At 41.1% G+C, this 14,357-nt stretch overlaps 1 protein-coding gene across 1 annotated transcript in view; it reads left to right on the forward strand.

The window, feature by feature from the left end:
- VPS4B (vacuolar protein sorting 4 homolog B) overlaps nt 1-13,018 on the forward strand; it is a 132,423-nt gene extending 119,405 nt beyond the window's left edge. The window contains exons 10-11 of the mRNA XM_033935302.1: nt 4,291-4,431; nt 10,698-13,018. Of these exons, the coding sequence (XP_033791193.1) occupies nt 4,291-4,431; nt 10,698-10,799 (243 nt within the window). The 3' untranslated portion in view covers nt 10,800-13,018. The remainder of the gene's footprint in view (nt 1-4,290; nt 4,432-10,697) is intronic.
- The last annotated feature ends 1,339 nt before the right edge of the window (nt 13,019-14,357 follow it).

Below are 14,357 nucleotides of genomic sequence, written 5' to 3' on the forward strand. Positions count from 1 at the left end.
ATTTATAAATGATCTGGAAATTGGAACGATGAGTGAGGTGATTAAATTTGCAGAAGACACTAAACTGTTTAAAGTTGTTAAAACACATATGGATTTTGAAAAATTACAGGCAAACCTTAGGAAATTGGAAGACTGGGCATCCAAGTGGCAGATGAAATTTAATGTGGACAAATGCAATGTGATGCACATTGGGAAGAGTAACACAATCACAGTTACCGGATACTAGTTTCGAGTTTATTAGGTTTTTATATACCGCCTATCAAGATTACTTGAGTCTGGGGGTTAGCGTCCAAGAAAAGGATCTGGGTGTCATTGTAGATAGTACGATGAAACTTTCTGCCCAATGTGCGACAGCGGCCAAAAAAGCAAACAAGATGTAGGAATTATTAAAAAAGGGATGATTAACAAGACTAATAATGTTATAATGCCTCTGTATCGCTCCATGGTGCGACCTCACCTGGAGTATTGTGTTCAATTCTTGTCTCCTTATCTCAAGAAAGATATAGCGGTCCTAGAAAGGTTCAAAGAAGAGCAACCAAGTTGATAAAGGGGATGGAATTCTTCTCGTATGAGGAAAGACTAAAAAGGTTAGGGCTCTTCAGCTTGGAAAAGAGACGGCTGAGGGGAGATATGATTGAAGTCTACAAAATCCTGAGTGGAGTAGAACGGGTACAAGTGAATCAATTTTTCACTCCATCAACAATTACAAAGACTAGGGGACACTATGAACTTGCGTCAGAGGAGAAGCTTTGGAGCAGTTGTGCGGGACTTGGTAAGAATGTTGCTGTGGCGGCAAAAAGTCGAAGAATCAAAACAAAGACGAAAGTGCTGCCATCAGTGGCCATTGGATTCACCAATTGCTCGGAGGGGGCGTGGCAGCGGCTGATCCTCAACATGACTTGGACACAAAATGCCCCCATTAGACTTCTCAATGCCCACCAGTGTGGGTGGTTGCGCCCCCCATTGGGAACAACTGGTTTAGAGAATCATTCTAGATGGTAAAGTCAGTTCATCCAAGCAGTTCTACAAAATGTATTTCCACTTATAGTAGATGCCAACTTTCCTCTAGCCCTTTTGGTTTTGCCAGGTTCATTGTAGTTGTCAATAATCTTCTTTCAGAGGCATGATCCTGGCAGCTAGAGAGTCTCACATTTGAGAATATACTGCCTGCTTGTCCTTGAGCAGATGTTATCTGAGGGCAGCAGGCAGATATTCTTACAACCCTCCCACCTCCTCCAGTTGGTTCCATAAGCTGACATTGGGCAAAAAGGCACCAGCATGCGCGTGGTACAGTCGGTCTTAACATTTTTAAAGTGACAATAAACATTTAGACTCTGCTGGGTTCTGTAAATGATGTAACCCATATATGAGAATATCTGCCTGTTGCCCTCAGATAACACCTGCTACAGGTGAGAAAATTATGCTATCTATCCCAGCAGGCTCACAATCTAACTGTGGTACTTGGGGCAATGGCTGGGATTGAAAGTCGGGAAATTTAATCCTTTCCACCTAGACAGAAAGCATGTCAACAAGAACCCTTCAGTCCCTTCATTCAGGTCATAACAACATGCCACTGCAAGTTTTGGCATTTTGAAAAATTTGACCATCCCATGGATCAGCTAGCAATACCACTTGTCTCCAGATTCACTTGCCAGAGTTGATCCAGTCCTGGGTTTATCTTATTGCATGCAGGGATTTGTAGATTTCCTTTTGTTAGGGAGTGTAATTGGAACTATAAATTCTGATAATGCAGTAAAGAAGACCTAAGATTCATTCTTGTTGGGCAGCAAATCTGAAGCTAGTTGGCACTGCTAGTATTTTCTGATTTTCCTGTTTTATTTTGGGTAGAATTATCGTATTTACTCAAATATAAATTGGGATTTTGGACCCAAAAATGGGGGTCCCAGTTTATATTTGGGTCAATGCCCCCTCCCAGAATTTTTTTTAATGCCGCCGCAAGGCTCTGCCCCCATTCTCCTCCCTATCATACCTCTGCCGATCTGTGCTGGAGGTGCAGAATTCACAGGAGCCAGTAAGGAAGCCGCTGAGCGTCGAGAAGCCGCTCAGATGAGGAAATTCGATTGCGCAGCCAGTTAGCAGCGGGGCAGGAGTTTGAAAAGCTTGCTCTTGCCCGCTGCACCTCCACCACAGATCGGCAGTGGACCCGCTGCACCTGCACATCCACCACGGATCGGCAGAGGTATGAAGATAGGGCCGGGGAGGGTGGGGGACAGAGGGCAGAGCCTGGGAGGAAGAGTGCAGAGTGACAGAAAGGAAGGAAAAGTGCTGGGTGCAGAGCCTGACAGGGGAGGGGAGGAAGGAAGGGTGCTGGCTGCAGTGCCTGACAGGGGAGGGGAGGAAGGAAGGGTGCTGGCTGCAGTGCCTGACAGGGGAGGGGAGGAAGGAAGGGTGCTGGATGAAGAGCCTGATAGGGGAGGGGAGGAAGGAAGGGTGCTGGGTGCAGTGCATGACAGGGGAAGGGAGGAGGGAAGGGTGCTTGGTGCAGAGTCTGGCAGGGGAGAGGAGGAAGGAAGGGTGCTGGATGAAGAGCCTGACGGGGGAGGGGAGGAAAGAAGGGTGCTGGGTGCAGTGCCTGACAGGGGAGGGATGGAGGGAAGGGGGCTGGGTGCTAAGCTTTGCAGAGAGGGGCTGGGTGCAGTGCCTGACAGGGCAGGACCCTCGAATATTAAGCCGCCTGACTTATATTCGAGTCAACCATTTTCCTCCTTTTTGGGGGGAAAGGGGGTCTCGACTTATATTCAGATCAACTTATATTTGAGTAAATACAGTAAGAAAATGTCCCTGAAAACTGAGTCACAAGTAATGGAGCCATATAGAAAGTTTGTACATTTAGGTCTATTAAAGAGCTAATGTCTATTTTTCTAGTTCTAGTAATTCTAAATGTGAAAAAGAAATAGAAATGTATAAATTCAATAGAAAAAGGCTGATCAAACTTCTGATGATGTTTAGACAGTTCCGTGTGAATAAGTAGCAAATGTGCACCAGTCAAAAAGACTTTGTTTTAAACTCTATTTATTAAATATTCCACATATGTTTAGGTGAAAATAGTAGAACTTATCCTTTTTCAAATATTTATCCAAGCTTGGAAATGCTAAAAATGTTAAAAACTCCATCATCCTCCTCTCTCTCTCCCCCTGCCCAACATCCCCCTTTTGAAACTTAACTAATATGCATCGACTTTATCATGAGTATTTGTTTGATCATATAGCAGACTTAGCTTTCAGCAAATGTGGTCTCCTTCCCTCAAAGGGTGGGTTAACTTCTGTACCATGCATATGACTGAGGCTTCAAGCATTTGAGGGGCATACTATGTTTCCATTGTTTAGCCAAAATATATTGAGCCACTAGTTAAGAGCTAGATGCATGCCTAGGAATCTACACAGGCCTCTCACCGCACAGCACAAAGATAATATATTGTGACAGGAGATGCACTTTTGTGATTACTGCATTTGTTTTCTGGATCTCATTATAGTAAGATTAGATATAGGGATAGCTCCATTTGATCGTAATCCTTTACTAATCCACAACCTTTCCAGCTTATATAAGATCTCTTCAACCAACCTCCAGTGGTTTGTGTAAAACACTGTTTATACTCTTGTCTATATGCAAAGTACCTTATTTGAGCATGCTGGAAAATATGATATTAGTTTGCTACAGCTTTCTTCAAATTTTAGGTTTAGAAATTAGTTCTGCTCCCAAATAGATCTGTAAAACCAGACACAACCAATTCTTCTACTTAGCACTTCCTATATATGAATTCCCATTTTTCTTATAAAATATAATGTTAAGGGCGATAAAGTATGGAGATGTATCCACTAATTTATGGAGCTGCTGCCAACAATGTACTATGATTCTTAGAAAAGTTTATCCTTTTTGGCATGCATCCTCTAATCTGTGAGAAACAGATAAACAAAGTTAGGTAGGGGATTGGTTCCACCGACTTGCCCCCAACTTGACTTATACGAGGGACACAGCACTCACAAACACACTCTAGTAATAAATTTGAGAATTTGGCGTTCCATCCCCATCACTCTCTCCTTCCTCCTCTCCCTAGACATTTCCTTGCACCTTGGCAGATAGCTGCAAAAATAGAAACAATAACTGGCACAAAACTTTGAGGAACTTTTAATCCAGATCTCTGTTAATAGGAAAGAGACTTATGTTGTCATAGCAATTGATAGCAGATTAAGGATTGTTTAATGTGCTCACATGTTAATTATGGACTGTTTAATGAGAATTTTTCTCTTTGCTCATAAATATCTTTTTAAGGTACGAGGCCCATCAAGGTCTAACCCAGATATTGTTGTGGAAGACTTGCTCACACCATGCTCTCCAGGGGACCCTAATGCAATTGAAATGACTTGGATGGATGTACCAGGAGATAAGTTATTGGAGCCCATTGTTTCCATGGTTAGAATTTCTTTCCATAATGTACTATTTAATTATTGGAAAATGCCTTCATTTAATTTACTACTAAATTTAGGAGTCAGCATTATCTTGTAAGTCTACCTTAAGTAAAATGGTGTTTATATGTTAAATTGCTATCACTAGTTACCATGCAGGGAATATTTATGCCTTTCTCTCAACAGGCAATCCTATGGTTTGGCTGCAGAGCTCTTACACCTAATGCCCACATTTGGATCTGAATTTGATTTTGTTGAGATATATTGCAGAAACATATTGCAAAAAAATGATCCATTTGGGCCTGACAGAATAGCAATTGTGTTGTAGGGCTAATTTCTGCTGGGTCTTTGATGGTCTCCAGCATTGCAAGATTACCAGTCAATCTTCATTCAGGGATCACTGAACACCAGAATTAGGGTTTGGGGAAAGGAGAAATAGGGGTTGAACAATTTTTAATTTATTTTCAGCGATGTCAAACCAGACCAAACTAGTAGGTTATACCATCCCTCAGCAGAGGAAGACTAAATTTCTCACCTTCCCTATATGAGCCCCTGTGAACAAAAGCATAAAAACATAAGAATAGCCTTATTGGGTCAGATCAGTGGTCCATCTAGCCCAAGGATCTTAAAGTCCCTCCTTGAGGGCCGCAATCCAGTCGGGTTTTCAGGATTTCCCCAATGAATATGCATTGAAAGCAGTGCATGCACATAGATCTCATGCATATTCATTGGGGAAATCCTGAAAATCCGACTGGATTGCGGCCCTCAAGGAGGGACTCTGAGATCCCTGATCTAGCCCAATATCTCATCTTCACAATCCAAGTCGCGAATACTTGGCAAAAAACCAAATAGTAGCAGCATTCCACACCACCAATCCAGGGCAAGCAGTGGCTTCCCCTATGTCTGTCTCATCAGCAGACTATGGACTTTTCCTCCAGGAACTTGTCCAGACCTTTTTTAAAACCAGCTACATTAACCGCTCTTACTACATCCTCTAGCAACACATTCCAGAACTTAACTATTCTCTTTGAATGAAAAAATATTTCCTCTTATTGGTATTACTCTGTAACTTCAGTGTCCCCTAGTCTTTGTAAATCTTGATGCAGTAAAATATCGATCCACTTGTACCCATTCTACACCACTCAGGATTTTGTAAACTTGAATCATATCTCCCCTCAGTCATCTCTTTTCCAAACTGAAGAGCCCTAACTTCTTTAGTCTTTCCTCATACGAGAGGAGTTCCATCCCCTTTATCTTGGTTGCTCTTCTTTGAACCTTTTCTAGTGCCGCTATATCTTTCTTGAGATAAGGAGACCAGAACTGAACGCAGTATTCAAGGTGAGGTCGCACTATTGAGTGATACAGAGGCATTATAACATTCTGAATCTTGTTTACCATCCCTTTTCTATTAATTCCTAGCCACCGCACATTGGGCAGAAGGTTTCAGCGTATTGTCCACGTTTACGCCCAGATCTTTTTCTTGAGTACCGACCCCCAAGGTGGACGCTAGCATCCAGTAACTATGATATGGATTATTCTTCCCAATGTGCATCACTGCATTTGTCCACATTAAATTTCATCTGCCATTTGGGTGTCTTCTAATTTCCTAAGGTCTTCCTGCAGTTTTTCACAGTCCGCATGCGTTTTAACAATTTTGAACAGTTTAGTGTCATCTGCAAATTTAATCACCTCACTTGTAGTTCCAATTTCCAGATTACTTGTAAATAAGTTAAATAGCACTGGTCCCAGTACAGATCACTGTGGCACATCACTATTTATCCTCCTCTATTGAGAGAAAAGGCCATTTAACTTTACCATTTGTTTTCTGTCCAATACCCAATTCTTAATCCACAATTGAACACTACCTCCTATCCCATGAGTCTTCAATTTTCTTAGGAGTCACTCATGAGGAACTTTATCAAAAGCTTTCTGGAAATCTAGATATACTACATCAACCGGCTTGCCTTTATCTACATGTTTATTCACATCTTCAAAAAAGTGAAGCAAACTGGTGAGGCAAGATCTCTCTCGGCTGAACCCATGCTGACTTAGTCTCATTAAATCATGTTTGTCTACATTGTTCCACAATTTTATTTTTTATAATTGTTTCCACTATTTTGCCCGACACTTGAGGTCAGGCTTACCGGTCTGGAATTCCCTGGATCTCCCTTGGAATCCTTTTAAAAAATTGGCGTAGCATTAACTACCATCCAATCTTCAGGTATTGCAGACAATTTTAGCGACAAGATACAGATCAGTAATTTCATGTTTTGAGTTCTTTCAGTACCCTGGGATATATACCATCAAATCCAAGTGATTTATCACTCTTTAACTTGTCAATTTGGCTTAGTACGTCTTCCAGGATCACCGAGATTTCTATCAATTCCTCTACCTCATCATCCTTGAAAACCATTTCTGGTTCAGGTAGATTTTGAGGCTAGAAAATTGGTAAACAACCCCCTATAAATTTCCAACAAAAATGACCCCCGCAATTTAGATTTAACAGAATTTGAGGTATACAGTTAAATAAATAAATGAATGAATGAATGAAGGGATTTCAGTACGGGCTAATCAACCCTCTGAATCACAAGAAAGCCCCAGGCAGGTGTTCATGGGTGACTAGCACCAGACCAAAGGTCTAAATGAACCCTGCCCCGTACATCATCTATTCTCTTATTTAAAATGAAATTTCTAGTATAAATATAAAGTGCAAGTGTGCATTCAAAGAAGGAAAAGAGGGGATATAAAGGACTTGGAATCCCCCCCAAAATCAAAAGAAGTGATTAATCAATCAAAAAAATGTGTAGAGAAAAAAATCACAGTTAATTAACAAGCAGCCAAGGTACAGTTCAACTTAGCTGGGTTGATTAGCCCGTACTGAAATCCCTTCATTTATTTATTTAACTGTATACCTCAAATTCTGTTAAATCTAAATTGTGGAGGTCATTTTTGTTGGAAATTTATAGGGGGTTGTTTACCAATTTTCTAGCCTAGTTATTTATTATATTGGTAACATTTTTTGTTTTTTGAAGCCTTTCAGGTAGATTTCTTACATCCTCTTCTGTAAAGACCGAAGCAAAGAATTCATTCATTCAGCCTCTCTGCTATGGCCTGATCCTCACTGAACACACCTTTTACTCCTTGATCATCCAACAGTCTCACGGATTCACTCACAGGTTTTCTGCTTTCGATGTACCTAAAAAAAATTGTTACTATGAGTTTTTGCCTCTTTGGCTAGTTGTTCTTCATATTCTTGTTTAGCTTTCTTTATCAATGCTTTGCATATAACTTGCCAGTGCTTATATGTCTTCTTATTTTCTCCATTGGGATCCTTTTTCCATTCTTTAAAGCAGTGATTCCCAACCCTGTCCTGGAGGAACACCAGGCCAATCGGGTTTTCAGGCTAGCCCTAATGAATATGCATGAGAGAGATTTGCATATGATGGAAGTGATAGGCATGCAAATTTGCTTCATGCATATTCATTAGGGCTAGCCTGAAAACCCAATTGGCCTGGTGTTCCTCCAGGACAGGGTTGGGAACCACTGCTTTAAAGGATGTTTTCTTGGCTGTAATAGCCTCTTTCACTTTACCTTTTAACAACACCAGCTCTCATTTCCTCTTCCTTCCACCTTTTCTAACATGTGGAATACAACTGGTCTGGGCTTCCATAGTGGTATTTTAAACAACATCCACATCTGGTTTACACTTCTGACCCTTGCCATAGTCTCTTTTAGCTTCTTTTTAATCGTTTAACCATTTTCCTCTTTTTATCGTAGTTACCCTTGCGAAAATTAAATGCCCTTATAATAGATTTCTTTAGCGGCATCACTCCAGTTATCTACTCAGATTTGATCAAGTTATGGTCAGTTTCCCAGTGGACCCAAAACAGTTATCTCCTGTATTATGTCCTGCATTCCACTAAGGACCAAATCTAAAATAGCTCCCCCTCTTGTTGGTTCCTGAACCAGTTGCTCCAAGAAGTTGTTTGACATCTAGGAATTTTACCTCTCTAGCACGCCCTGATGTAACATTTATCTAGTCAATGTTTGGGGTAATTGAAATCACCAATTTAATAATGAAGAGAGAGCATGAAAACTCACCAATAATTTCTACACATTCTCTATACACACCTCAGAACCCCTCTCAAAAGCCCACAGCTCAAGGATCCAAACCCCAAAAGCTATACAACACAAAAAAGAAAAATGAAAACAAAGTGGAGAAAAACCTCAGTTGTGCTTCATAGGTGAAAAACCTCCTCCACTTTGTCCATTAACTTTTATATTCAAATCTTAAACCAGCACCATAAACTGGACTTCATAAATAGAATTAGTTCAGTAGTACCGTAATCATGCACAATCTATGTACAGTTGAAATTGTGCTACAGTACATTCAATTAGACTTCATAGTAAAGGCAAGGCAAATGAATGAAAATCGGGACACTTAGCTGCAGTAATCTCCTCGTGGTTCTGATTCCAAGCAGACTGCACAGGTCTCGCAATCCTGCTGCTGTGCCCTGAAAACCTGACAGGAAATCCCTGTTTCACCACTGGCTGTGTAAGGGGTTTATCAAAGTCCTTGCTCCAAAAACATATTCACTGTTGCAGTGTTGATTTTATTATGCATGCTTTGTTGTACTTCGCTTTTGAATAAAGCAGATTATAAGCAAATAAACTATAAACTACTAGAACCAAGAAATAAGATGTTAAAATAATCTAAAAGGCTTGCGATAAATGTATGAATTGGTCAATTTTTCACAGACAATACACTCCTCCCTCAATATTCACGGGGGTTAGGGGCAGAGTAGGCCCGCGAATATTGAAAATTTGCGAATAGCTTTTGGGCTGACTCTGACCCACCCGCCTCCCTCCTGCCTTCCCCCCAGAATCCCGGACCTTACCTGGTGGTCTAGAGGTCTTTTGGGGCAGAAGCTATCTTCCTACGCTCCTGCCCCATGCAGATCATTCATCCAAAATAGCTGCCGTGAGTTCCCGTAGTATCTTGAGTAATCTGCTAGACCACCAGGTAAGGTCTGGGAGGTGGGAGGGAGTTTTTCCGATTTTAGGAAATCGCGAATAATTGAAATTGCAAGTCCTAAAACCGCAAATCGGGAGGGGGAAGTGTACTTGCTTTAATTGATGCAGCATCCTCAGGTAATAGAAACATGATTTCACCACATAGCCAATTTGTGGTTTTAAACTTAGGTCCAAATCACACTGAACATCATGATATGTGAAACAGGTAATGACAACTTACCCTCAGTCTCTGGTGAGACCTTTAACTCCCTGTGATGGCAAGAAATCCACTTTTAATGAGGATTTCTCGACATTCAATATAAGGTGGTTATCAGAAAGCCAACTGACTGTCTCAGTTTATCACTGAGATTAGAGATGGCAGATTCTTGATTATCCCCCTTAAAATTTTTTTTTTTAAACTGTATATCATTGATGAAAAAAATGAGTCAATATCCCAAGTGTCAGTGTCTAGCCAGAGGTATTAGGTATAAGTTGCATAGAATTGATGACAATAAGGACCCTTGGGGTATACCCAACTTCAACAGCCCTTTAAATGAAGACAGTAGCATAGGTTGCTGCTCCGCAAGCTCTTGTATGTGTTGTACCTTAGCAATTATAGGCAATATATTCAGTGTCATCCTAGTGGCCCCAACTAGCCAAGGCAATCATGGTACAGGGACCTGAGTAGGTTAATGATGGAGGAGCCATTCAAGCTGCCTCAGACCAAAGGGATGATGCAAGAAGGACTGGTGTAGATAGAATTCCATGACCTGGAATCGGAAGGCGCTAGAGAGATGTGTTTTCTATGCTGGTTAGAGAAACTGTGCTTAGAGCTTTAATTCTCATCATGAAGAATAGAGATCTCACATCCTGGCCTTCCTGCAGGCATGCCTGGATAGGACCTTACCTGTCACTCTTTGGGTTCCGTGCAGACCACTGGTATGTTAGAAGGCTGATAGGAGTTTCATTATTGAGTCAAAATGTCTGTCTGTGCTCTAAAGGGAGGAAAATACATAACCTGTTAAAGTCTTTCAAAACAATCTTTGTTCCTCAACATCTCTCTGAACACCCATATACGCAGAACAATAGGAGAACCAATAGATGTTTGGTAAACCTCAAGCATCTGTTTCATGGGCCTGCGTTTTAGGTTTCTTAGTATGGCAAATCAAATTCTTTTGGGAATCTTTCTTTTTTAAAGCTGCTGAAGATCTATAGTTTGTAACACATTTTCATCAGTGCGTATTTGTATTTCATTGGCAGTCTGATATGCTGCGGTCATCAACCAATACGAAACCAACAGTAAATGAAAAGGACCTGGAGAAATTAAAGAAATTTACAGATGACTTTGGCCAGGAAGGCTAAACCAAAGACTGCTAGCTATACTTTCTCTTTCCTCTTCGTTGGCATTGTAAATAACTGCCAATAAAAAGAAATGACATCTTCCTCTCACTCGGAAATGAAGATCATTCTTCAAAGCTTCTTCAGCCGTTGTAAAATACTATTTGAACATCTCTTTAATATCTACTCAGAAATAATTCTAAAAGGTATAAATTTTAAGGTTTGAATCCAGAAAAAACAAAAGTGACAATGATAAATGTTGAACATTTTAAGGAGTCTTTTTATTAGTTAAGTTTTTAGACTTCAACCCTAGGGAAATGTGCAGGAGTCATTTTAATTTAACTTGCAAGTTGATCTTAAGGTGATAAAAAGCAGTAGAAATAACTGTACTACTATTTGTTTCTTGGTTCTCTTTATTTTTATCTTAATAACCAAGCTGCTTTCTCTTTCGTCCCTTTATATAGTTTGTTTTTATGCTTTATAGCAATAAAAAGATCTTCAACAGTTTAAAAACTCATCTCCTTTAAATTCTCCTTCCAGCTGTTCATACTGTACTGTCTGATAGTCTTCAGGGGGCTCTTTTTGAGACACAGCAACATCTAATGTATGTGTACTGGTGGCAAGTGGATGCTGTGGTAAATAACACGTATAAATGTATGTTGTTAGTAAAGAAACCTTTTACCAAGATTTTATAATGCTGGGATTGGCTAAATTATAAGATTTTGTACACTAGTACCTCATCAGGTTTAAATTAAATTTCTGGAGGAGACAAAGGAATTTTTTTGATTTGGTTTGCTTTCAACTGTTGGCATGAATGATTTAAATATACATTTTTCTGTATACATATTTAAAATGAAGTATATTGCCCTGTCAGTGCTGTCCCAATATCAACGTCGCGAGGGGGAGGCATTGACTGTATACTTTGTAAGGGGCAAATACCGTGTATTCTTTGCCATGCCATGAGGACACAGTACCAGAAGGTGAACAAACAGCTGGCTTGGATAAGCAATGGGCTAGCACTCTTTGGGAACCAAAGACAAGCAAGGAGGCTGGAATTTCAAGGGCATGAAGGCCAAACTGCAAAAGAGGATGGGAGAAGTACAAAATGTGCCTGAACTTAACAGGTGTTTCAAGACTAACTGCACATTTCTCTTGGGTTATGTAGCCAACAAAACTTAACTGCCACAATTGTTAATCAAGATTTTTCTGCATTGTTAAGCAGTCTCCTGTGTCAAAATGGTTTTATACTGTATGTGCTATTGCTATATTCTCAGGCACTGAAAGGTACACTGGTTTGACCGCTGGGATCAGTACAGGTAAGAGACTAAAATCTGGAAGGGATAGGGATGTGATGCAGAACTAGGAACAGAAGAGTCCAGTGGTTTTCACCTTGCCTAATATCAAGCACTTGTAGAATACAGCTTGATTGACTGCTAGAGTATGTTTAATATGATTCTGCCTTAAAACCTGTGTGTTTTCTAACTGATTGATTGGCATATGCCAAGGTACAGTTGAGAGAAAAGCACACTTAATTTGATTACCTTGAGAAAACAGTTCTCCCATTCATGAGGGATTTCTTCAGGAAAGCTGAATCTGTATGAAAGGCACACTTCTGACTATAAGTATAGAAGTGCTTAATATACGAAACATGTAGCACTATTTATATGGCGGGATTCAGGTCGGCATCTTTCTAAACAATTAAAATAATTTGAATGTTTTGAATATGTAGTGTTAATTTTTTTTAAAATTGTATGAAATCCAAGCTTGTATGAAATTCGAAGCTCCTGCAAGCTCCCGATACATTTTCCAATTCAAAAATTCTGACTTCAGGCATCAAAGGGATTAAGGTGCTTGAATTTTGAGGTGTTTTTTGAGTTTTTCCCTTGTACATTTTGCATTGGTCAGGAGGCAAATGATTAAGGTATCTAGAATGCAATACATTCCATTTTTACTGTAAAAATGCTTGCCTAGAGTAATGTGCTTTAAAGAGAAGTTGCACATGGCCATATTCATTGGATTGTGTATGCAAACTTTTATGTACTGTTAATCAGGAAAGTTCGGAAATTTGCTGTACTTAAAACTTGGTGCAACAAAAATCATTTTCATGAGTTTTTCTGTTTCAGCTAAAGGATTTTGTTTTTTGTGTAAATATATATTTTTAAACCAAAATACCTTCTTTATAAGTCACTCTGACTGGGTTGTCTGTTTCATTGTAATTCCAAATAAAACATTTGTGTTCAGAATTTATTGGTTTCAAGTTTATTAAGGCCTAAATATACTGCTTTTCATTTCCAAAATGGTTTACAACATTACATATCTTTAAAAATTAAAAACAGAATTGTAGACATTATAAACATAAATACATATTTAAAATGTGAACATAGTTGGCCCATGTAAATAGCAACTTGTACTATACTATTAAATCTGGCTCTTGATAAAGGGCTTGATGTACCATACCATACTGTTTCTTATCCCAGGACAAGCAGGCAGGTATTCTCACTTGTGGGTGATGTCATCAGACAGAGCCCCGGTACGGACGTCTCACAAGCACGTGTTGCTTGTAGAAACTTAAAGTTTCTAGATGCCCGCACCGCGCATGCGCCGGTGCCTTCCTACCCGGAGATCCGGGCGTGTCTCCTCAGTTCTTTCTTTTCCGCGGAGCTGAGAAGTTCAACTTCTTCATGCGCTAGCTGAATTCAGTTAAATTTGCCTTCCTTGTCCGCGTTTTCGTTTTCGTTTCTTTTAATTACTTTAACAGTTCTTTTCTTTTTCAAAAAAAAAAAAAAAAAAAGGAGAAGATTATTTCCTCCGGCGGGTCGAACGGGCCGGCCACGTGGCTCAGGCCCACGGGCTTCGACCTCGCGGCAGAGATTTTCCGGCCTATGTCCCGGCCAATCACCGGTTTTAAAAAGTGCAGCAAGTGCCAACGCGCGATTTCACTCACGGACCCTCACTGGCGCTGTTTGCAGTGTTTGGGCCCTGACCACATCCCGAAATCGTGCGGGCCTTGCTCTACCCTTACGGCACGCTCATTCAAGCGACGCTGCCTATTGTGGGAATCGATGTTCAAGATGGACGCAGCTAAGGATCCCTCGGCCTCCACTTCATCTGATACCTCCCCGGTGCGGGCGAAACCGGCATCGACTCCTCCTGCATCGAGTGCGGCGAAACCGGCATCGCTCGCCCCGACACCATCCACGAGCTCGACGTCGGTGCCTGCCCCGGTCTCCTCGGTTCAGGTACCTCTTCCTTCCACAGTGCCACCAATGGTCATCAAAGTGCCGAAAGCTACTAAGCAGAAGCACTCGACCTCGAAGGAGCGCGATGCCCGTGCAGGAGGACCCCCTTTCGGTGCGGATCCCTCCCTATCGGCTTCGCTACGGTCCGTGCTGGAAGCTCAATTCGTTGAGCTCATGCAGACCATCGGACCCGGGCTCATCGCTGCCATACAGGGTGACCTCCCGGTACCGGTCCAAAGGGGCGGTCCGCCCCCTCCCCCTCCCCCACACCGTTCGACCTCGACAACCGACGAGGACGAACGAGGGAGGGCGGCGATACCCACGCGGCAAGCCTCGCTTACCG

The sequence above is a fragment of the Geotrypetes seraphini genome, chromosome 2 (assembly GCF_902459505.1).
Source record: "Geotrypetes seraphini chromosome 2, aGeoSer1.1, whole genome shotgun sequence".
In the NCBI taxonomy this organism is placed as follows: domain Eukaryota; kingdom Metazoa; phylum Chordata; class Amphibia; order Gymnophiona; family Dermophiidae; genus Geotrypetes; species Geotrypetes seraphini.